At 40.4% G+C, this 26,288-nt stretch overlaps 1 protein-coding gene across 2 annotated transcripts in view; it reads right to left on the minus strand.

Annotated features, from left to right (window-relative positions):
- The window catches only part of tmem170b (transmembrane protein 170B), an 84,788-nt gene extending 58,934 nt beyond the window's left edge, over positions 1-25,854 (minus strand). For both annotated transcript variants that reach the window (XR_012095675.1, XM_073023914.1), the window contains exon 1: positions 25,559-25,854. Coding sequence is in view for 1 of the 2 variants with exons in the window: in XM_073023914.1 (XP_072880015.1) it covers positions 25,559-25,703 (145 nt within the window). In the remaining variant the exon portion in view is untranslated. The remainder of the gene's footprint in view (positions 1-25,558) is intronic.
- Between the last annotated feature and the right edge of the window lie 434 nt (positions 25,855-26,288).

Below are 26,288 nucleotides of genomic sequence, written 5' to 3' on the forward strand. Positions count from 1 at the left end.
CATACATCACCAAGAAGGCAAACTGCTTGATCTGGAGGGAAGATCACGGCGGAAAAATATCAGAATCTACAACATTCCGTCTATGATGGAGTTTGTTGGAAAGTTACTGCGGGATGCGCTGGAGCTTCCCCCGGCTCTGAAGCTGGAAGTCGAAAGAGCGCACCGCGTGTTAGTCCCAAAACCTACCCAGGATAGAAAGCCACGCTCAATTATAATTAAATCCCTTCGGTACAGCACCAAGGTGGAGATTCTACGAAGGGCCTGGGGTAAAAAGGGAGTGTTTTTAGAGTATAAATTAATATATTTCGAACAAGATTACCCCCCCCCCCCGCAGTCCTCCAGAAATGCAAAGAATACTCCGAAGTAAAGCGAGTATTAAAGCAAAATAAGATTAGATTTCAAACTCCATACCCTGCTAAACTTGGAGTGTTTTATGACAACGGGACGCAATTATACCAGACAGTGGAAGAGGCGACTACAGACATGAAGGCCAGAGGGTTGCCCATCAGCATGACCAAAATGAAAGAAAGCCTGGCTGAGGAATTGTCCCGCTCGGCTTGGGAAATAGTGCGAGAAACGAGAAGGCAGGAGACGGGAGGAAGCCGAGAGAAATATATCGGGAAGAAACCGGGAGTTTCCCAAAGACAGTCCTCACCCCCTTCAGAAGAGCCATAAGGTTTGGCTAACTTTAAAAATGTTGAGAAGCTAAATAGAAGCAAAAGTACACGGTGATATACCCATCTCGAGAAATACCTATTATAATGTGGATTTTATATTACTTAGTTGTTATTTTTTATTCGCTCACTTACTCCTTTTTCCTCACCAAAAAGAAAATAAATGTGTGTATGCATATATGTGTATGTGTGTGTGTATGTATGTGCGTGTGTATATATGTATGCGTATATATATATATATATATATATATTTGTGTGTGTGTGCGCATATATGTATATATAGGAGTACACAGGGAAATCTTCTATGTGTAATGGATTTGTTCACTGACTTTTATGAATATTGCAATGGGGGCCCTCAACTCACAAGGAGGAGGGGTTATCCCCCACAGCTAGACATTTCCTCTAGCTCAACGCAGGGTCATTTACTAGAGACCTCAGCCTTGAAATCACACGTTCGTTGCCATTTTTGTTATTATTTGCATTTCTTGGTTCTTATTTGTTCAAGTAGATCGATTAAGTTTTATTCTAATTTCAATGATACATTAACAAATAAATACAGATGGCCAAAGACAAGGTAAAATTCATTTCTTTTAATGTAAATTGGCTATTAAATACAATCAAACAAGAGAATTTTATCCAAAATGAAAAAAGTACAAGCCCATGTAGAATATTTACAGGAAACTCATTTAAGTGATAATGAGCATAAAAAACTAAAGAGAATGGGCTTCACTAATCTGTTTTTCTCCTCATATAAATCAGGACAGAGGAGAGGAGTTGCTATTCTTATCTCAAGTAAGCTAAATTTTGAAAAAATATTCGAAATGGGAGATAACGAAGGCAGATACATTCTGGCAAGGGGGAATATAGACGACAATTCACTTACTCTATTGAATATATACGCACCCCCGGGAAGTGATACTGGTTTCTTACAGAAAATTACTGATATTATGGTAACGGAAACAGAAGGTCTCCTGATATATGGGGGAGACTTAAATTTACAATTACAACCAAACTTAGACTCTTCCAATAGAATAACCTATGAAACAAAATCTTTACATAAGAAAGTTAATACACTTTTTGAGGATGTTGGTTTAATTGATATATGGAGGGACCTTTTCCCTGACAGAAGGGATTACACTCATTCTTCTGCTCCACATTCTGTATATACAAGAATAGACTATTTCATAATATTTGGAAAAGACAAAGACAAAATAAATACCTGTGGAATTGAGACAATAGATGTAAGTGACCATGCACCTATATATTTATCTGTTGATTTTGACCTACAACCAAAGAATACTATTTGGAAACTAAATTCAAGTCTACTCAATGATCTGTACTTTAAGGAACAAATTAAAAAAGAAATTGGTCTCTACTTAGAATTTAATGATAATGGAGAGGTTTCACCTCCCATTTTATGGGATACTCTGAAGGCGGTCTTAAGAGGGAAAATTATAGTGATATCTTCATATAGGAAAAAAAAGGAATAAAACGTTAGAGAAATTGCAAAATAGGCTGAAGGAACGAGAGAAAAAACACAAATTGAATTTGGCACAGGATACAATTAAAAGAATTAGGAATGAAATAAATAATTTGGCTACGCAAGAAATCAGGAAAAACTTAATGTTTCTGAAACAGAGACATTATGAAAGTGGATAGAAATCTATGAAAATACTGGTGTGGAAACTGAAAAAAAAAGATAGTAGTAAATACAATTCATAGAATTAGGGACCCAAGAACAAAAATGATAAAAAAAAATAAGTTAAGTGAAATTCAAGAAGCTTTTGAAGTGTTTTACAAAACGCTAAATTCCAAAGTTCCGGGGGAAACATAACCCAAATTGACACCTTCTTGAATTCTCTAGAGTTACCCACTTTAAGTGAAGAACAAAATAGAACGATGACTGCTGACATAACTGAAGTTGAATTAAAAGCTGCAATTAGTAGGCTTAAATTAAGCAAGTCACCAGGATCAGATGGGTATATGGCAGAGTGGTATAAAGAATTTAAAAATGAGTTAATTCCTGTTTTACACCCCACACTGAACTGGGCTCTAAAAAAGGCACAAATACCACCCAGTTGGAAGGAAGCGATAATCTCAGCTATACCGAAAGAAGGCAAGGATAAAATGGAATGCGGGTCATTTGGACCAATATCCGTTCTTAATGTAGATTACAGGTTATTTACCTCCATCATGGCCAAACGATTAGAGGAGTTTCTACCCATACTGATATGTAATGATCAGACAGGTTTTATACAACAGCGCCAGACTCAAGACAATATATGAAGGACACTTCACATTATGGATCATACACAAAAAAATAAAATCGAAGCAATAGTGATAAGCGTAGACGCGGAAGAAGCATTTGATTCGGTTAACTGGAATTTTCTTTCCAGAGTTTTACATAGATTTGGTTTCCAAGACACAATTATTAAAACTATACAGACACTATATGACAATCCTACTGCTAGGATTAAAATCAATGGATATTTATCAAATAGTCTTACCCTAGAAAGGGGCATGAGACAGGGTTGTGCACGGTCACCACTACTCTTCGCGTTATATCTGGAACCGTTAGCTCAATACATCAGACAAAATGAAGATATCAGGGGAATTACTATTAAAGGGACAGAGCATAAATTGGCTTGTTATGCAGATGACATTTTGATCTATCTAGGGCAACCAACATACTCTTTACCTAAATTGATGCAATCCTTTGAACAATATGGTCAATTATCAGGATACAAGATCAACAGAGATAAAACCCAATTACTTTCATATTACTATAGCCCACCAAGAGAAATTGGAAGTCGATACCCCTGGGCATGGCATACAGAGTCTTTCAAATATTTGGGCATCATTATGCCAAAAAATTTGGCAAAATTATCAGAATGTTATTATCAGCCTTTATATAAAAAAATTAAGGAAGATGTGGCAAGATGGAGCCTGATTCCTTTTTTCAGTCTCAGTTCAAGGATTGAGTCTATTAAAATGAATATACTGCCCAGACTGTTATATTTCTTTCAGACCCTACCAATAGAGATTAATCAAAATCAATTCAATGAATGGAACAAGATGCTATCAAGGTATATTTGGCAGGGTAAAAGGCCTAGAGTTCATCTCAAAACTTTGCAATTAGCAAAGGAAAAGGGGGGGGGATGGGGCTTGCCTTCTCTTAGAGATTATTATTTTGCAGCACAGTTGAGAGCTGTGATATGTTGGTGCAACCCATCATATGACGCTCAATGGAAAAACATTGAGGAGCGGGTACTTCCCATCCCCATACAAGCAATTTTGGCTGATAACAACCTGCAAAGGTACATAAATACTATTGATAACCCATGGGTGAAATTGACTCTTAAAATATGGAAAACTACTATAAAAGAATATAATCTAGAGGGAGATATTGCAATTCTTAAATGGTGTGCATATGACTCTGATTTTACACCAAATAAATTGGATGCTAGATTTAAAGACTGGATAGCTAAAGGAATAACAGTTCTTTGCAACATAATGAAAGAAGGAACACTGTTCAGTTTTGAAATGCTTAAAGAGAAACACTTATTGGAAAAACAAGATTCTTTTTTAAATCGGTATTTACAGATGCGACAATATGTTAATAAGACGCTTAAAAATTTAACCACGGCAAATACATGCTTGATAGAGCTCTTTAGAAAAGCATATAATTCAGATAATGGTAGTAGAATCGTTTCAAGCATGTATAAGGGGTTGTCAAATCTTAAAACACATTCGACTTCATACATTAAAACAAAATGGGAGAAGGAAGGAGGGATAATTATATCTGAGGAAGAATGGACAACAATATGGAGATATCAATGGAAGTGTACCAATTCACAGAAATGGAGGGAGTTTGGATGGAAAAACTTGATATTTTATTACACCCTCTCAGAAATCCCATTATGATAGTAACCTCCCTGTTTGTTGGAGAAATTGTGGAAATCAAAATGCAAATCATTATCATATTTTTTGGGACTGCCCTGTTATCAAAAACTATTGGAGGGGGATACACAATGCCCTACAAGACATCTTTAAATGTGAAATACCCTTGGAGAGTAAGTCCATATATTTTGGATATATACCTCAAGAATGGTTGAAAAGAGATAAATATTTAATGAATATACTGTTGGTGGCTGGTAAAAAGACTCTTACTAGGAAATGGTTATCACGGGAGAGCCCAACTTTAAATACATGGATGGAAATTACAATGGACATTTACAAAATGGAGAAGATAACAGTATCTGTTAATCATAAGCTGGAACAATTTGATTCATACTGGGGAAAAATGGTTTAACTACATAATGCCTCATAGGCCTGATTTTATTCTCACAAATCAATGAATCTGTTGTTAAAAAAAAAAATCACTCCCTACTTGTACATAGTTCTTACCTTTTGCTTGTTTTTTCTTTCCACTCTTTTCTATAAGTGTATACCCCAGATAAATACTTTGTGGAGATTTTGTGATATATATGATTATATGATATATATGTACAATGTCTGAAATACATTTTATGGAAATGTTTGTTTGATGAACTTCAATAAAAAAATAAATTACAAAAAAAAAGCGATATTGATAGGTTAAATAAATAGACTTTGATAGGGAAGATTAAAATGAGAAAGATCCACTTTTAAAGGAACAATGTGGAAACAGTCGAATGGAGAAGATCTACAAATATTGTGGTAAAAGTGTTGAAAGAAAGAGGTTTGTGTGCTGGTCCAGGAAATAATTACTGATGCAAACTGGATGTTTGCCTCTATTGCAAGTGCTACAGAGTATAAATGTAGGTAAGAGTTGGTGTAATCTTACAAGGCACTACAAAACCCCACCTGAGGTACTGCACACAGTTTCAGTCTCTACATTCAAGGATTTCTCTGCAACAGAGAAGGCTCACAGGATTGATTTCCCAAGAAGGCATTAGCATGTTGTGAGGTTAGGCCCATACTGATTTGGAGTTGAGAAGCACAAGAGGTGATCTTGTTTAAACAAATGATTCTGGGGGTGGATGCCAAACAGTTGTTTCCCCTAATGGGGATATCTAGAACTAGGAGACAACTGCAGAATAAGAGGCCACCAATTCATTTAAGACCAATGAAGGAACTTCATTATTCAAACATTCGAATCTTTTGTATTTTCTAACCTAGAAAGCCATACAGGCAAAAAAGAAATCAATCAGGGAATACATTCAAGGCAGAGACATTTAAATCTCAGAGCAAGGCAGGTACAATAGGGAGTGAGAGCTGTTGAATCCACAAATGGAATACCCATAGTCTTATGGATGGAAGAGCTGGCTCAAGAGGTTACTGAACTACTCCTGATTTAAAAGAAAGATGTAACCTTCACTCTAATATTGCCAAAAATGCATAATCTTCATATTTGCCTTCCACTGCATATTGAACCACAAGAGGGTAGGATGAAACTTCAAAGCAGACAGCTGTGCAGATTGTGACTGGAAGTACAGTCTATATATAACAGTGGTGAAGAAACAATCACACCTACACACAATTGCCTCACACAGAAGTGCACCAACTGCGAATACCAAATCCTCTCTGTATCTGCATTCTCATTTATTTGGATTCACCAAAAGAAATGCTCTGCGGGGGCTTATGGTCTGCAAATATGGTAAAGTTTCACTATACATGTGGTTCCAGTACTCTCATTCCACAGGCAATTGCCAAATTCTTGTCAGATTCCATTATTGATTTTGAAAGAGATCTTGAAACAAAACAAGCCATTCAACTCCATTCTCCTCAGTTCAAGGGAAAAAGAGTAAAAAAAAATCACATACCAATACCAAGCTGATCCAACACTGGTTAATGACAACAACTTCACGGATCATTACTAACAAGAAGCTGAAAATTTAGCAGCAACTGGTCCAGTTCTCAGAGCTCAGCTTTCTGCTTCTTTGTCTATTTCCATGTTCAACCAGAAACTCTTGTCCTAGCAGTGCTTGAAGATTGTGTGAAATGTCCATAATCATCAAGATGTTCATCAAGTTTGTCAGACAAGTTGTCCTCAACTGTTCTGACAGGTCCCTCAACTAGTGCAGGCTTTCAATGTACAATCAAATTGAACCTCTTTAGATATACAAGTCTTTCCTCAACTTTGTTCCCATGAGATTCTGTACCTTTGTTCCTGGTCTTTGTTTTGTACCTTTTTTTTTAAACCTTTCCTTTGAAATGCACAGCACATCAAGTGTTGTGAAAACAAGTATCCTACCTAACTGGATAAACTAATCAGGGGTAAAGGGCATACCTTTACATGTCTATTGATTGATATCTTCTGACATTCAACAAACATGAAGATGCTATCTGTCTTCATTTTAGGAAAAAACAACCCAAGTGGAAATATCAACTGATTTAATGATACTGCCCACGTCTCATTTTCCTAAATGATTCAGTTATTTTTGAACAACTTGGGCATAGCATTCATCTTGACATGAATTGTACTGTCCACACGTCAAATGCTACCATGTTAAATCAGAATGTTCAATCTTAAAGGCTCAAATAATTCCTGAAGCCCAGAATTCACATTTCTACAGGCAGTAAAGTAAGTCATTCAGGTGAGGTTTAAACAAAAATAACTGCTGGAGGAACTCAACAGATCAAATGGTATCTGTCACAGGAAAGAAATCGGCAATGTTTCAGGTGTAAAGAGGAAAGGGGGAATAACAAGACAGATCAGCGGATGATAGGTGGACCCTGGGAAGGGTAAGGGATGATGGGCAGAAGGAGCCAGGCTGTGAAAAGAGAGGGAAGAGCTAGAAGATAGGTGGAACACAACAAGGGATAAAACAGGGCAGATTTGGTGGTGCAGTAAGGATAGGGTGAAGACGAAGGCAGAGGCTGGAAGGTGCTAGCAGGGACACAGAAAGCTACAATCTGAAAAAGAATGTGAAAATGGAAACCATTTAAGGGAGTTTTTCTTAAAATATCTGTCTTGTTAATATTGTGATTGTTCTGGCATTCTCAGTAGCCAATGTTGGAAGGCAATTTTGCTGGCAAAGCAAAATGGTCCCTTGGACATCACTCTTTTTGAGATTGCAGATTTCCTGTAGCATACTTGAAGGGAGAATGTGATTTTGAGTTTGTATTTCCCCCAAAGTTTTCTTCAACTGGGATTTCCCCTTGTTGCAGACTCTATAATTTCCACCTCAACTTCCCTTGACTGATCCCAGCTACACCATATGCACCCTATCCTCGTTATATGCGTGGGATACATTCCTCGCAGTCGACGCATAATGTGAATAATTATTTAAATGGAGGAAATAGGGATGTGTTCCAGAGGGCTTCCTAAATATGTTTTATCTGTAATTTATTCACATTTTCATACCAATACGACACAAAAGCAGTACCACAAGGTAACATTCGTATTATATTTCATAAATTTAAGGTAATATTCAATGTAATAAGTTGTAGAAAGTTAACATACTAGGGTGTACAGTACTCACCAACAGTGGCAGGTGTGTTCGCTCCGGGAGATGAGTGGTCGTTGTGGTGTCAGGCAGCTTTACATGGATAAGGTGGATGGTTATGGTCGTCAGGATCATATCAAGCACAGCAAGGGGTGAAGGAAGAGTCACAGAACTCTTAGAACAGCTGGCAGCAGGAGATGACACCGGTTTAAAGAAAGTGGTGAGGGTTGTTTGCTTGGCAGCATTTTGTTTTTCAGTATAAATTTGTTTGTAGGGAAGAAGGTGAGGGAATGGTGGAAGTCGGAACACTTGGCACAAATGGCGATGGACATGGACCCAAATTTAGATTGGAGTCAGCATTTGTGCCAAGTGTTCCAACTTCCACCATTCCCTCACCGTTGGTAAATTCCCGGGATTTTCAAAATCGTCTGTTGCTTGCAGCATCTGAGAGATAGTTGGCTGTAAAAAAAAACGCCTTGAATGTGGATCACACCTTGGTCAAGTGGTTGAATCAGCGATGTTGTGTTAGGCTGCAGGAAACGCAGTTATGTTAGGATGAATGCTGTCCAAATGTTTAGGCTGGCGCATTGTCAAGCAACGAAAGAACTTTAAAGGCAGAATTCTGTTCCCGGCAGTAGCGTCCCAGAGCTGTGTTACCTTCAACTGATGTTGCGCTGTTTATAATTTCCAACTTATTTTTTCCAAGTGTTAAAGCGGTTCTCTGCTGCTCAGCTGATGGCCCGGGACATGACATCGGACGCTTTAGAGGCATAGTTAAATATTTCAAGCACAAAATCACTGCACCGTAGGTAAAACCAACAAAAGGTGAAGAGTGCAAGATTGCACATCCACATTCCTACAATCTTTTGTGTTTTTTCAGCTATTAGTTTCCACTTGAGGTAACAGTTATTCTTTACTTCACTTTTCCAACCCGTCTTCCTCACTGAGTTCCTTAATGTTTGGCAACATCCGGGTAAATTTTCCATCTACCTTTTTCTTTTAAAAAGGTCCCATTATCTTTCTATGTTGTCAAGTGCAAAGAATTGTTCACCATACTACAGCTCAGACCTAATCTACAAATTGTACAGCACAACCTCTCTACTCACTTTCATATACTATGTAACCAGGTACAAAATCGATGCCATATATGGTTTTCTAGTCACTCTGGTTCCAACATCTCCCTGCTACTCAACAATTGTGACATTCATGGTATATAGCCTTTCTCCAATTGTCTACCTGGAAGTCTATCACTTCCCACTTCCCTGCACTAAATGACATTTGCCAATCTTCTACTTTCTCACCTTGTCTAAAAATCACACAGAAGTCTATCACTATCCTCAACTACTTTGATGTTGATTTCCTAATGACAGGCCAAAAGCTTTTATAATAGAAGATGGCAAAGCAGCAAATAGGGTGAATTTATCAAATGTTAAGATATTCTAATTAGTTTATAATGCTACTCCCTCCTCCCAAGCCTAGATCATTTCTACTTTAAAAAAAATTCAAATGATATCCTAAAACTGAGCATTCAACATTCCAGATGCAACACAGCCATCTGTAATGTTCTCATTCAGGTGTAAGAACTCTGAACTAAACACCAAGTTTAAACCATAGTCAATGAGGCATGATTGTAGTATGATTAACCGTTTACTGTTCACTCTTCCACATTAACGTATGGTGAAAACTGTTGATAAAACAATACAAAATATATACAGTATTTGTTTCCTTCTTGGCATTGTCTTTACATCATAAATACTTGTAAAAGTAAAACTACAACAAACTATATTACATTAAAGTACAACATACAGTCAGAATCTACCTACGCCATCAACTGGCTTTAAATACACTTCACAAACTATCCAGCAACGCTTTCAATAACACAAGAAAATAAACTTTATCAACCGTCATTACTTTTAACAGTATCAGTGTTAACATTTTTACTTCAACATATCAATTATCTTATAAACTTACGGTGTTGCTTCTATGATGTTTCTTAGTGCGTAGAATGAAAACTTTTCTCGCACTGATCCTGCACACACAAGCCCCCTCCTTCCCATTTCTCCAAACTGGTATTTGACATCAGTGGTGGGTAAATTAATGGAAAGTATTCTTAGAGATAGTATTTATAATTATCTGGATAGACAGGATCTGATTAGGAGTAGCCAGCATGGATTTGTGCGTGGAAGGTCATGTTTGACAAACCTTATTGAATTTTTTGAAGTAGTTACGAGGAATGTTGACGAGGGTAAGGCAGTGGATGTAGTCTATATGGACTTCAGCAAGGCCTTTGACAAAGTTCCACATGGAAGGTTAGTTAAGAAGGTTCAGTCGTTAGGTATTAATGCTGGAGTAATAAAATGGATTCAACAGTGGCTAGATGGGAGATGCCAGAGAGTAGTGGTGGATAATTGTTTATCGGGATGGAGGCCGGTGACTAGCGGGGTGCCTCAGGGATCTGTTTTGGGCCCAATGTTGTTTGTAATATACATAAATGATCTGGATGATGGGGTGGTAAATTGGATTAGTAAGTATGCTGATGATACTAAGGTAGGAGGTGTTGTGGATAATGAGGTGGGTTTTCAAAGCTTGCAGGGAGATTTATGCCGGTTAGAAGAATGGGCTGAACGTTGGCAGATGGAGTTTAATGCTGAGAAGTGTGAGGTTCTACATTTTGGCAGGAATAATCCAAATAGAACATACAGGGTAAATGGTAGGGCATTGAGGAATGCAGTGGAACAGAGAGATCTAGGAATAACAGTGCATAGTTCCCTGAAGGTGGAGTCTCATGTAGATAGGGTGGTGAAGAAGGCTTTTGGAACGCTGGCCTTTATAAATCAGAGCATTGAGTACAGAAGTTGGGATGTAATGTTAAAATTGTACAAGGCATTGGTAAGGCCAAATTTGGAATATTGTGTACAGTTCTGGTCACCGAATTATAGGAAAGATATCAATAAATTAGAGAGAGTGCAGAGACGATTTACTAGGATGTTACCTGGGTTTCAGCACTTAAGTTACAGAGAAAGGTTGAACAAGTTAGGTCTCTATTCATTGGAGCGTAGAAGGTTGAGGGGGGATTTGATCGAGGTATTTAAAATGTTGAGAGGGATAGATAGAGTTGACGTGAATAGGCTGTTTCCATTGAGAGTAGGGGAGATTCAAACGAGAGGACATGATTTGAGAGTTAGGGGGCAAAAGTTTAAGGGAAACACGAGGGGGTATTTCTTTACTCAGAGAGTGATAGCTGTGTGGAATGAGCTTCCTGTAGAAGTAGTAGAGGCCAGTTCAGTTGTGTCATTTAAGGTAAAATTGGATAGGTATATGGATAGGAAAGGAGTGGAGGGTTATGGGCTGAGTGCGGGTAGGTGAGACTAGGTGAGATTAAGAGTTCGGCACGGACTAGGAGGGCCGGAATGGCCTGTTTCCGTGCTGTGATTGTTATATGGTTATATGGTTATATAAAACTGGGTGTGATGTCATCGCATGCCACAATACATCACAGACAACGAATTTACTTTCAACAACCTTAACTTTAACTAGAAAATAATTACAAACAAATTACTAAAGCAAAAATGTAATAAAGCTAAACAAATGCCTTAAGGGCAACACACCATTCACGACCACCATCCGCTCCCCATCACTAGCCCAAACCCATGATAATACTGTCAACCCTCAAGTCCATGGCTTGTATCAGCTCAACACGACATTTATGAACTTGCCACATTCCTTTCATATGCCCATTCATAACATCTAATCAACTGCCCTTCAATCATCTTAGTCAAACTTGATTGGCCTTTATCAAATCCATTCTGACTCTCCTTGATAAACAAAGATCACAACAGCACAAGCTAAAATTGACCAATTTTTTTGCTCTAATTGTGTTCTTTCTTGGAAAGCGTATTACCTGCATAATTATGCTTTTTTTCTTGTGAATACTGCTTATATGTGCATGTCATGCTGCTGCAACCAAGTTTTTCATTGCACCTCTGCATACATGTACTTGTGCATATGACAAGCAAGACTTTGATTTTTATCTATTGTTGCCCATTAAATTCTAAAATTAGTTCCAACAATGAAACAAAACATTCAGCAACTCCCACTTTATTATTAAAATAGTGAAATGGTGCATTCACAAGATGCTCCTGGACCCAATTACAATCTACAACTCATATATCAAGAATGCTTATTCACTTTACTGTCAGAAACATAGAAAACCTACAGCACAATACAGGCCCTTCGGCTCACAAAGTTGTGCCGAACACGACCCTACCTTAGAAATTACTAGGTTTACCTATAGCCCTCTATTTTTCTAACCTCCATGTACCTATCCAAAAGTCTCTGGAAAGACCCTATCATATCCGCCTCCACCAGCGGTGCCGGCAGCGCATTCCATGCACTCATCACTCTGAGTAAAAAAAAACTTACCCCTGACAGCTCCTCTGTACCTACTCCCCAGCACCTTAAAACTGCATCCTCTTGTGGCAACCATTTCAGTCCTGGGAAAAAGTCTCTACCTATCCACCTGATCAATGCCTCTCATCATCTTATACACCTCTATCAGGTCACCTCTCATCCTCCATCACTTCAAAGAGAAAAGGCAGAGTTCACTCAATCTATTCTCATAATGCATACTCAAGCCAGGCAACATCCTTGTAAACCTCCTCTGCACCCATAGAACATTACAGCACAGAAACAGGCCTTTTAGCCCTTCTTGGCTGTGCTGAACCATTTTTCTGCCTAGTCTCACTGAACTGCACCTGGCCCATATCCCTCCACACACCTCTCATCCATGTACCTGTCCAAGTTTTTCTTAAATGTTAAAAGTGAGTCCACATTTACCACATCATCTGGCAGCTCATTCCACACTCCCACCACTCTGTGTGTGAAGAAGCCCCCCCCCCAATGTTCCCTTTAAACTTTTCCCCCTTCACCCTTAACCCATGTCCTCTGGTTTTTTCTCCCCTAGCCTCAGTGGAAAAAGCCTGCTTGCATTCACTCTATCTATACCCATCATAATTTTATATACCTCTATCAAATCTCCCCTTATTCTTCCACACTCCAGGGAATAAAGTCCTAACGTATTTAACCTTTCTCTGTAACTCAGTTTCTCAAGTCCTGGCAACATCCTTGTAAACCTTCTCTGCACTCTTTCAACCTTATTAATATCCTTCCTGTAATTCGGTGACCAAAACTGCACACAATACTCCAAATTCAGCCTCACCATTGCCTTATACAACCTCACCAAATCATTCCAACTCTTATACATAATACTTTGATTTATAAAGACCAATGTACCAAAAGCTCTCTTTACTTCCCTATCTACCTGTGACACCACTTTTAGGGAATATTGTATCTGTATTCCTAGATCCCTCTGTTCTACTGCACTCCTCAGTGCCCTACCATTTACCTTGCATGTTCTACCTTGGTTTTTCCTTCCAAAGTGCAATACCTCACACTCGTCTGTATTAAACTCCATCTGCCATTTTTCAGCCCATTTTTCCAGTTGGTCCAAATCCCTCTGCAAGCTTTGAAAACCTTTCTCACTGTCCACTATACCTCCAGTCTTTGTATCATCAGCAAATTTGCTGATTCAATTTACCACATTATCATGCAGATCATTGATATAGATGACAAATAGCAACGGACCCAGCACTGATCCCTGTGGCACACCACAAGTCACAGGCCTCCACTCAGAGAAGCAATCCACCACCACCACTCTCTGGCTTCTCCCATTGAGCCAATGTCTAATCCAATTTACTACCTCACCGTGTATACCTAGCAACTGAATCTTCCTAACTAACCTCCCATGCGGGATCTTTTCAAAGGCCTTACTGAAGTCCATGTAGACAACATCAACTGTCTTCCCTTCATCCACTTTCCTTGTAACCTCCTCAAAAAACTCTAATAGACTTGTTAAACATGCCCTACCACACACAAAGCCGTGTTGACTCTCCCTAATAAGTCCCTATCTATCTAAATACTTGTAGATCCTATCTCTTAGTACTCCTTCCAATAGTTTACCCATTACCAACATCAAACTTACCGGCCTATAATTTCCTGGATTAGTTTTAGAGCCTTTTTTAAACAACAGAACAACATCTTCTGGCACTTCACCCACAGATACCGACATTTTAAATATATCTGCCAGGGCCCCTGCAATTTCAACACTAGTCTCCTTCAAGGTCCGAGGGAATACTCTGTCAGGTCCTGGGGATTTATCTACTTTGATTTGCCTCAAGATAGCAAGAACCTCCTCCTCTTCTATCTGTATAGCTTCCATGACCTCACTGCTTGGTTGCCTTATTTCCATTGACTCCATGCCAGTTTCCTGAGTAAATACAGACACAAAAACACCCATTTCTTTTGGTTCCATACATAGCCGACCACTCTGATTTTCAAGAGGACCAATTTTATCCCTTACTATCCTTTTCCTATTAATATACCTGTAGAAGCTCCTTGGATTAATCTTCACCTTGACTCCCAAAGCTACCTCATGTCTTCTTTTAGCCCTCCTGATTTCTTGCTTAAGTTTTTTTTTTGCACTTTCTATGGCTTCCACATCCTTCCTGTAGTGAGGCGACCAGAACTGAGCACAGCACTCCAAGTGCGGTCTGACCAGGGTCCTATATAGCTGTAACATTAACTCTCAGCTCCTAAATTCAATTCCACGATTGATGAAGGCCAATACACCGTATGCCACAGCGTCAACCTGCGCAGCTGTTTTGAGCATCCTATGGACTCGGACCCCAAGATCCCTCTGATCCTCCACACTGTCAAAAGTCACACCATTAATACTATACTCTACCATCATATTTGACCTACCAAAATGAACCACTTCACACTTATCTGGGTTGAACTCCATCTGCCACTTCTCAGCCCAGTTTTGCACCCTATCACTGTCCCGCTGTAACCTCTGACAGCCTTCCACACTATCCACAACACCTCCAACCTTTGCATCATCAGCAAACTTACTAACCCATCCCTCTACTTCCTCATCCAAGTCATTTACAAAAATCACGAAGAGTAAGGGTCCCAGAACAGATCCCCGAGGCACTCCACTGGTCACCGACCCCCATGCAGAATATGACCCATCTACAACCACTCATTGCCGTCTGTGGGCAAGCCAGTTCTGGATCCACAAAGCAAGGTCCCCCTGGATCTCATGGCTCCTTACTTTCTCAATAAGCCTTGCATGGGGTACCTTATCAAATGTCTTGCTGAAATCCATATACACTACATCTACTTTTCCTTCATCAATGTGTTTTGTCACATCATCAAAAAATTCAATCAGGCTTGTAAGGCACGACCTGGCCTTGACAAAGCCATGCTACCTGTTACTAATCATATTATACCTCACCAAATGTTCATAAATCCTGCCTGTCAGGATCTTCTCCATCAACTTACCAACCTCTGAGGTAAGACTCACCGGTCTATAATTTCCTGGGCTGTCTCTAATCCCTTTCTTGAATAAAGGAACAACATCCACAATCCTCCAATGCTCCGGAACCTCTCCTGTCCCAACTGATGATGCAAAGATAATCGCCAGAGGCTCAGCAATCTCCTCCCTCACCTCCCACAGTAGCCTGGGGTGCATCTCATCTGGTCCCAGCGACTTATCCAACTTGATGCTTTCCAAAAGCTCTTTCTTAATATCTACATGCTCAAGCTTTTCAGTCCACTGCAAGTCATCACTTCAATCACCAAGATCCTTTTCCATAGTGAATACTGAAGTATTCATTAAGTACTTCTGCTATTTCCTCCGGTTCCATACACACTTTCCTTTGTCACACTTGATAGGTCCTATTCTTTCATGTCTTATCCTCTTGCTCTTCACATACTTGTTGAATGCCTTGGGGTTTTCCCTTAATCCTGCCCGCCAAGGCCTTTTCATGACCACTTCTGGCAATCCTAATTTCCTTCTTAAGCTCCTTCCTAGTAGCCTTATAATTTTCTAGATCTCTAACATTACCTTGCTCTCTGAACCTTTTGTAAGCTTTTCTTTTCTTCTTGACTAGATTTATTTCAGCCTTTGTACACCACGGTTCCTGTACCCTACCATAACTTCCCTCTCTCATTGGAACTTACCAATGCAGAACTCCACACAAATATCCCCTGAACATTTGCCACATTCTTCCGTACTTTTCCCTGAGAACATCTGTTTCTAATTTAAGCTTCCAATTTCCTGCTTGATAGCCTCATAATTCCCATTACTCCAATTAAACGCTTTTATCACTTCTGTTCCTATCTCTCTCCAATGCTATTGTAAAGGAGATAGAATTATGATCACTATCTCCAAAATGCTCTCCGAGAGATCTGACACCAGACCAGGTTCATTTCCCAACACCAAATCAAGTACAGCCTTTCCTCTTCTAGGGTTATATACATACTGTGACAAAAAACCTTCCTGAACACACCTAACAAACTCCACCCTTTGCTCTAGAGAGATGCCAATCGATATTTGGGAAATTAAAATCTCCCATCACGACAACTCTGTTACTAATATACCTTTCCAGGATCTTTTTCCCTAGCTGCTCCTCAATATCCCTGTTACTATTGGGCGGCCTATAAAAAACTCAGTAAAGTTATTGACCCCTTTGTGTTCCTAATCTCCACCCACAGTGACTCTGTAGACAATTCCTTCATGGCGTCCATCTTTTCTGCAGCCGTGACACTATGTCAGATCAACAGTGCCACGTCCCCACCTCTTTTGCCTCCCTCCCTGTCCTTTCTGCATCATCTAAAACCTGGCACTTGAAGTAACCATTCCTGTCCCTGAGCCATCCAAGTCTCTGTAATGGACACATGATACCTCCAAGTACTAATCCACGCTCTAAGCTCATCCGCCTTGTTCACAACACTCATTGCATTAAAATAGACACATTTCAAACCTTCGGTCTGAGCGCATCCCTTCTTTATCACCTGCCTATCCTACTTCTCGCGCCATCTACAAGCATTCTCTATTTGTGAGCCAGCCTCCTCTTCCCCAGTCTCTTCAGTTCGGTTCCCACCCCCCAACAGTTCTAGTCTAAACACTCCCCAGTAGCCTTGGCAAACCTCCCTGCCAGGATATTGGTCCCCCAGGGATTCAAGTGCAATCTGTCCTTTTTGCACAGGTCACACCTGCCCCAAAAGAGGTCCCAATGATCCAGAAATCTGAATCCCTGCCCCAATCCCTCAGCCACGCATTTATCCTCAACCTCATTCTATTCCTTTTCTCACTGTCACGTGGCACAGGCAGTAACCCCAAGATTACTACCTTTGGGGTCCTGTTTCTCAACTTTCTTCCTAACTCCCTGTAGTCTTTTTTCCAGGACCTCTTCCCTTTTCCTACCTATGTCATTGATACCAATATGTACCACGACCTCTGGCTGTTCTCCCTCCCACTGCAGGATATCTTGGACATGATCTGAAACATCCCGGACTCTACCATTCACTAACTTCAAGAATTACTAAACCCAAATAAGTTACAAAATGTTGTCATTCTCTTAACATCTTTCCCCATCTAATTTGATTAATGCCACCTATTTGCTTCTCTGTCATTGCCTATTAAAATAGGTTTGTTCTATCAATAGGACTTTTATTCACAAGACTCCATCAACATCATTGCGCAATGACTGTATTGATGTTCCTGTAATATGTACTGTGAATACAGTGTGAATTCATTAAAAAGTGTAATTAATATTATTTTGTCCAAGCCTAAAAGTACAGCAACTTCTGGTCCTCACCTCACAAGTTTAGGTCTAAAGTGAAGGCAGTTTATGGGCGAAGGAAAGGGGGCATTGGGTGACAAAGGGGTACTGCTTTGAAAAGAACAAGTTGTATTAGAAAAAAAGTCCCAAAGAACAAAGATAAAATGCTGGAGGAACCCAGCAGGTCAGGCAGCATCTATGGAAATACATTTCCATAAATGCTGCCTGACCTGCCGAGTTCCTCCAGCATTGTGTGTATTTTGCCTTGGATTTCCAATATCTGCAGATTTTCTCATGTTTGTGCCCAAAGACCAAAATCTGACAGCAAAGCAGATTCCTTGCATTGATCAATAAGGAAGATCATTTAAGAACTGCAATAATATGGGGATTAAATTTCAGATCTCGAGGCAGGGTCACCAATGGATCAACAGTGGGAGAGGGTGCTGGGCAGTGGAAAGGCTTGGCTACAGTTTGAAAGCAACGTTGATCATTTTGAAAATCAAAGTGTGAGTAACGGGGACAAACAGAAAAGAGTTTCCCAAAGATTGCAAATTCACAGAAGGTACAACAAGGGAGACGAGGAAGTTAAAAAAACAAATGGAGATGAGGGCTAACAAGGAGCTAATGCAGGTGAGGGGGAAGGAGTGGGTGCAGCAGAGCAACAGGCTAGAATGAAAGACACTAGCCTTCCTGATGGCACAGATGTCTGGTCCTAAACTCATCGATTCATTGAGTTATATAGCATACTTACCCGAGCAAATGTAACCATCTGTTTCAGTTTCAGGTGGTTGCCAGGGAAGGGAATGAAGATTACACTGGCGACCAAAAATAATGGCAACCCTCTTCCAAGTAATTATTTGGAGGAAATTTTGGCTCACCCAGTACTGAACATTAAACAAGTAAACTGGGCAACACATATAAAATGCTGGAGGAACTCAGCGGGCCAGGCAGCATCTATGCAAAAGAGTATTGTCGATGTTTCGGGCTGAGAAAAGAAAACTGAGGAGTAGATTTATGTATATTTTAAATCCACTCCTCAGCACTTTTTCCTCCAGTCCTGTCGAAGGGTCTCAGCCCAAAAAGTCAACAATACTCTTTTTCCAAAGATGCTGCCTGGCCTGCTGAATTCCTCCAGCATTTGTGTATTTTTGCTTGGATTTCCAGCAAATGCAGATTTTCTCTTGTTTGTGACTGGACACCAGAGGTGACTATTTAAGGGGAGCATGCTGCACCCAAATTCATTGACTATGTTCAAGAAGATTCAACCTGGCAAGTCTCCCCAATTGGACAAGAACACTCAGATGATGAGACGACAATGATGTCTCAATGGTATTAAAAGCTGCAGCCAGGTTTGGGAAGGATTAAAAAAACCTTTGTCACTGTCATATTGGAAACCCGATCAGGTTTAGCAGTTGAATCCAAGTACACTTGTTTATTTAAAAAGGGGACTGTACAATAACTTTATTTAGTGCCATAAAACATATAATTTGCCTTTTTTGACCCACAACCACGGTAAGCTTCAGAGCATGGGTGTTACAACATATAACCATATAACAATTACAGCACGGAAACAGGCCATCTCGGCCCTTCTAGTCCGTGTCGAACGCTTACTCTCACCTAGTCCCACCTACCAGCACTCAGCCCATAACCCTCCATTTCTTTCCTGTCCATATCCCTATCCAATTTTTTAACCTGCCTCTACCACTTCTACTGGAAGCTCTTTCCTCTCTGAGTAAAGAAGTTCCCCCTCGTGTTACCCCTAAACTTTCCCCCCTTAACTCTCAACTCATGTCTTCTTGTTTGAATCTCCCCTACTCTGAATGGAAAAAGCCCATCCACATCAACTCTATCTATCCCCCTCAACCTTCTACACTTCAAAGAATAAAGACCTAACTTGTTCAACCACTCTCTGTAACTTAGGTGCTGAAACCCAGGTAACATTCTAGTAAATCTCCTCTGTACTCTAATTTGCTGACATCTTTCCTATAATTCAGTGACCAGAACTGTACACAATACTCCAAATTTGGCCTCACCAATGCCTTGTACAACTTTAACATTACATCCCAACTCCTATACTCAATGCTCTGATTTAGAAAGGCCAGCATACCAAAAGTTTTCTTCACCACCCTATCCACATGAGATTCCACCTTCAGGGAACTGTGCACCATTATTCCTAGATCACTCTGTTCTACTGCATTCCTCAATGCCCTAACATTTACCATGTATGTCCTTATTGATTAGTCCTACCAAAATGTAGCACCTCACACTTATTAACGTTAAACTCCATCTGCCATCATTCAGCCCACTCTTCTAACTGGCCTAAATCTCTCTGGAAGCTTTGAAAACCTACTTCATTATCCACAACACCACCTATCTTAGTATCATCTGCATACTTACTAATCCAATTTACCACCCCACCATCCAGATCATTAATGTATATGACAAACAACATTGGACCCAGTACAGATCCCTGAGGCACACCACTAGTCACCGGCCTCCAACCTGACAAAGAGATATCCACCACTACTCTCTTCATCTCCCATCCAGCCACTGTCGAATCCATTTTACTACTTCAATATTAATACCTAACGATTGAACCTTCCTAACAAACCTTCCGTGTGGAACCTTGTCAAAGGCCTTACTGAAGTCCATATAGACAACATCCACTGCTTTACCCTCATCAACTTTCCTCGTAAGCTCTTCAAAAAATTCAATAAGATTTGTCAAGCATGACCTTCCACGCACAAATCCATGTTGACTGTTCCTAATCAGACCCTGTCTATCCAGATAATTATATATACCATGTCTAAGAATACTTTCCATTAATTTACCCACCACTGAGGTCAAACTTACAGGCCGATAATTGCTAGGTTTATGCTTAGAACCCTTTTTAAACAATGGAACTACATGAGCAATATGCCAATCCTCCAGCACCATCCCCGTTTTGTAATGACATTTGAAATATTTATGTCAGAGCTCCTGCTGTTTCTACACTAACTTCCCTCAAGGTCCAAGGGAATATCCCGTCAGGACCTGGAGACTTATCCATTTTTATATTCTTTAAAAACACCAGTACTTCCTCTTCTTTAATCATCATCATTTCCATAACTATCCTACTTGGTTCCCTTACCTTACACAATTCAATATCCTTCTCCTTAGTGAATACCGATGAAAAGAAATTGTTCAAAATCTCCTCCATCTCTTTTGGCTCCACACATAGCTGTCTACTCTGATTCTCTAAGGGACCAATTTTATCCCTCACTATCCTTTTGCTATTAATATAACTGTAGAAATCCTTTGGATTTATTTTCCCCTTACTTGCCAAAGCAACCTCATATCTTATTTTAGCTTTTCTAATTTCTTTCTTAAGATTCTTTTTACATTCTTTATATTCCTCAAGCACATCATCTACTCCATGCTGCCTATCTTTATTGTAGATCTCTCTCTTTTTCCAAACCAAGTTTCCAATATCCCTTGAAAACCATGGCTCTCTCAAACTTTTAACCTTTCCTTTCAACCTAACAGGAACATAAAGATTCTGTACCCTAAAAATTTCACCTTTAAATTACCCCCATTTCTCTATTACATCCTTCCCAAAAAACAAATTGTCCTAATCCACTCCTTCTAAATCCTTTCGCATCTCCTCAAAGTTAGCCTTACTCCAACCCTGGGTCCAGTCCTATCCTTCTCCCTAATTATATTGAAACTAATGGTATTGTGATTACTGGACCCGAAGTGCTCCCCAACACATACCTCCATCACCTGACTTATCTCACTCCCTAACAGGAGATCCAACACTGCCCATTCTCTAGTCGGTACGTCTATGTATTGCTGCAAAATACTATCCTGCACACATTTTAGAAACTCCAAACCATCCAGCCCTTTTACAGAATCGGCTTCTCAGTCTATGTGTGGAAAATTAAAATCTCCGACAATCACAACCTTGTGCTTACTACCAATATCTGCTATCTCCTTACAAATTTGCTCCTCCAATTCTCGCCCCCATTATAATACACCCCTATAATTGTTACTACACCTTTCCCATTCCTCAATTCCATCCAAATAGCCTCCCTAGACAAGCCCTCTAATCTATCCTGACAAAGCACCGCTGTAATATTTTCTCTGGCAAGCAAAGCAACACCTCCCCATCTTGCCCCTCTGATTCTATCACACCTGAAGCAATGAAATCCAGGAATATTTAGTTGCCAATCACACCCCTCCTGCAACCATGTTTCACTAATAGCTACAACATCATATTTCCAGGTATCAATCCATGCTCTAAGCTCACCCACCTTTCTTACAATGCTCCTAGCATTAAAATAGATGCATTTAAGAAACTCACCACCTCTTACTCTGTTTATCCCTAATGGTGCAAACAACTTTATCTTTTTCTTCCTTCTCCCATTCATCTTCCGTCTGAGCATTCCCCTTCTCTATTACCTGCCTATCCTCCCTCACACAGTCTACTAGCTTTCTCCATTTGTGAACTAACCTCCTCTCCCCTAGTCTCTTCAAGCTGATTCCCACCCCCAACCATTCTAGTTTAAAGTCTCCCCAGTAGCCTTCACAAATCTCCCCGCCAGGATATTGGTCCCCCTAGGATTCAAGTACAACCTGTCCTTTTTGTACAGGTCACACCTGCCCCAAAAGAGGTCCCAATGATCCAGAAACTTGAATCCCTGCCCCCTGCTCTAATCCCTCAGCCATGCATTTATCCTCCACCTCAATCCATTTCTACTCTCACTGTCATGTGGCACAGGCAGTAATCCCCAAATTACTACCTTTGTGGTCCTTCTTCTCAACTCCCTTCCTAATTCCCTATATTTTCCTTTCAGGACCTCTTCCCTTTTCCTACCTATGTAGGAATAGGTACTTATATGTACCACGACCTCTGGCTCCTCACCCTCCCACTTCAGGATATCTTGGACGCGATCAGAAACATCCCGGACCCTGGCACCAGGGAGGCAAACTACCATCCAGGTCTCCTGAATGCGTCCACAGAATCATCTATCTGACCCCCTAACTATCAAGTCCCCTATTACTCCTGCCTTCCTCTTCCTTTCCCTACCCTTCTGAGCTTCAGGGCCGGACTCTGTGCCGGAGGCACAGCCACTGTTGCTTCCCCTAGGTAGGCTGTCCCCCCCAACAGTACTCAAACAGGAGTACTTATTGTCAAGGGATACAGCCACTGGGGTACTCTCTAGTACCTCACTCTTCCCCTTACCCCTCCTAACCATGACCCACCTACCTGCCTCCTGTGGTCCCGGTGTGACCACCTCCCTAAGACTGAAATCGTAATTTAACTCTTTTCTCCAAAGCTACCAGAATTCACAAATGCTCCAGGTCTCTCCACACTGTCAATCTCCACACATCGCACCAGGCTCAAGTACAATTTTTGCCATGCAGTTACAAGTCCCTTAAGTGACCTCTTGTATATTAAAAATAAACTCTCGACCTCACCATCTACCTTGTTATGGCCCTTGCACCTCATTATTTATTTGCACTCTTACTCTAATTGTATACAGTACCCTGCAATGTTATTGCTTTTCCATCTGTATGACAACAATTTACTTATGTTTTTAAATCATCTGTGTGGATGACATACAAAAAAGTTTTCACTCTATTTCAGTGCTCATGACAATAATAAACCTATTCCAGCTGAATAACTGTGAAACCAAGCTTTGAAACTCGTTCTTCCATGCAACTGAAAAGCGCAATTTAAAATAAAAAAAAATGATGGGACACTCATTTTAACTATTTACAAATAAGAGTGAAGGAACCTACAATCAAAAGCAGAAGGCTCCAACCCAGCCATACTCTGGGCATAAAGTGCAGCCATATTAGAAAGGCAAACTAGTGAAACAAAAATCAATAATACCCTTGCTTTTCATGCCCAAATCTAACAGGAAGTTGTCAAGAGGACTGGGAACAAGCTTTATTGTTCAAAGTATAATGCTGTGGTGGCCCTTTCCAGGCACTGTAAAGTTGAACAAGGTCAACATTCATCAACTGAAATCCTGCAAGATGAAGCCAGTGCTGCATTAATCGGCTTTAAAATTCAGACTTCATAGCACCATTAAAAATATACTCAATACAGATCTATAGATGATGAAATTATTTCAACCTGTGTGTTCTAATGGTGTGGAAAAGAGAGCTTTCCTCGCATTAGTAAAAGCAATTCCCTCTGATCACATCCACTCTAATTGTGTGGGATGTAAACCTAGACCAAGTCCAGGCCATAGCAAAGAGAGTGTACCAAGAAATAGTAAACTGTGCAAGTATTTGGTAGCCAGGCACGACACTACAAAACACTGGAATGCCAGCAGTTTTGAAGCCCCCACAATAACATTGTATTAATGCTGCAGGAAATCACAAGGACAGATGGGGGAGGGTGGTTTAAGAGGTATAGGGGAGGGAAACTCCACAGCTCAAGGACTAGACAACTAAAAGCATGACCGCCAATGGTTTCACATAACACACTCTAGCTCTGTGCATCAGTGCTGGCCAATAAAACATACCAACTTGCTAGATGGTTTTGCCATATGTCAGTTTTAAAAGAAATATTACATAGTAATATTAGTAATAGTAAGGAAATATATTTACCAAAGAAATATGATTTTAATTACTGGATAAGACACACACTCTGCTTTACAACCTAAAGTTTTATCAAATAGTTAAACCATTTAAAGTAACGGAAGACCATTCAGCCCATTAAGTGCATACCAACTCCAAGCTATCCCATTCTATTGGAAATGTCTCTGCAGCCCATTGGCGCTCACATACCCACGCAGCATATAAACAGGTGTCAAGATCAAATGGCCAAAGGGCTGCTTGTCCCACATTTATGAACTACTCAAAGTGCATTTTCATTCTCATTTGATTGCACTCAAGGCAACATCAAATTCCATTTTTTTCTAATAGCCTAATTAAATTCAAAACTTGCAATGAAAGTTGCTTAAAACACTATTTTAATTATTTTAGATAAATTTTAAATATATACAAGGTTCCAACTCAAAAGCACTTTGTATACTGTACAAGTAGTTACTAAATAGTATTTAGTAATCCGACTGCCAATGGTGTTACTGTCATCTAAACCCAGACAAAGAGCGATTCCTCTAGCAGGCTGGTAGTTTGATGTATAATTCACGATGCAGTTTCTTATTTCCTCAGCACTTACACGGTGAGTAATGTAATTAACTCTTTATTCAGCATAATTCATAAAATAAGGAATATATAAAAAGAAAGTTTTGAAATGTGCACGTTCTCTTTTCCTCTACAGATCAAATAAATTGTGCAATTTCGTTCCTTCAGCTGATGGAGAACAAAATTGTGCAAACGCTCTCAAATTTTCTCAACAATATAGAGTAGCTTTAACCTGGTTCCAGGAGCAGCCCTGGCCTTTAAATCGATAGCGCTGGGTTTCAATGCGTCAGAATGGTTAGTTTCACCCCGAGGAGCTTAAACCCAGCGCGTCCATTGGCCGGATTGGGTCGCCGGCAGCTCGGGCCGCAGCGGGGAGACTCTGGTTGGATGTGGAGCCGATACCCTCTCAGAGGAAATGGGTGGATAGATAGGAACCCTTTGTCCTTGGGAGGGAATGAATGAGTAAGGCGCCTCTGCTGCCTGGAGGGGATGTACGGGTAGATAGGGAGTCTCTACCCCTGCTCTGTTGTCTTGTGTCGAACTGCTCTAGCACAAACCCAGTCACTGCCTCGCCATCCTCTCCCTCCTTCCCCTACACCCACCACCCACCCCCACCGTTCTCTACCTGTGAAATGCCGCAGGGTACCATGCGCCCACAGGCTCAGCACTTGCTGCACTGTCAAGTTGATGGAATAGTCGCTGGCTGCCATGGCTGAACGGCCCGCTCGCTGCTGCTGCTGGGGGCCGCTCTTACTCGAGGCGGCCGGCATTGGGATGCAGGGAGTCGGGAAAGGGGAACGGCCAGGACAGCTGAGATGGACGAGCACACAGTTCACGACAATTCCCGTTCGCCCACTCGCAGATTACACAGGCGCTGCAAAGTCACATAAGACCGCCCGCCACCCAACACCGCTCACTCTCTGCCGCTCCAACAACGAAGAGCACGCCTTTAAGAGAAGGCAGGCACATTTAAAGGGATTTGCTCTCTCTCAGGGGGAAAAAATATCTGACTGCCACAATGTTTCTCTTAAAGGGCTTTGTTTCAGAAATAAACAAAACTGCAGATACTGTACTGGAAATCTGAAAGAAAAAAAAGCCGGTAAGTCAGGAAGCATCTGGGAGAGAGGAAAGCAAAGGCTTCAGGTTGATGATTTAGATTAGATTTTGAGTTAGATAAATTTATTGTCACTTTTGGCAGGGTACAATGAAATTCCTAGCTGGAGTGATACTCACAGAATAAACAGTATACAGGGTCATAATAAATATAGTAATGTATCATGAGGGATTCATGGTTCCTTGGTGAATGATGTCTTGGTTTGCCTTTTCCTCTTCTGCCTGCTTCCATCAGACAGGAA

Source organism: Hemitrygon akajei, chromosome 20 (assembly GCF_048418815.1).
Source record: "Hemitrygon akajei chromosome 20, sHemAka1.3, whole genome shotgun sequence".
Classification (NCBI taxonomy): Eukaryota; Metazoa; Chordata; class Chondrichthyes; order Myliobatiformes; family Dasyatidae; genus Hemitrygon; species Hemitrygon akajei.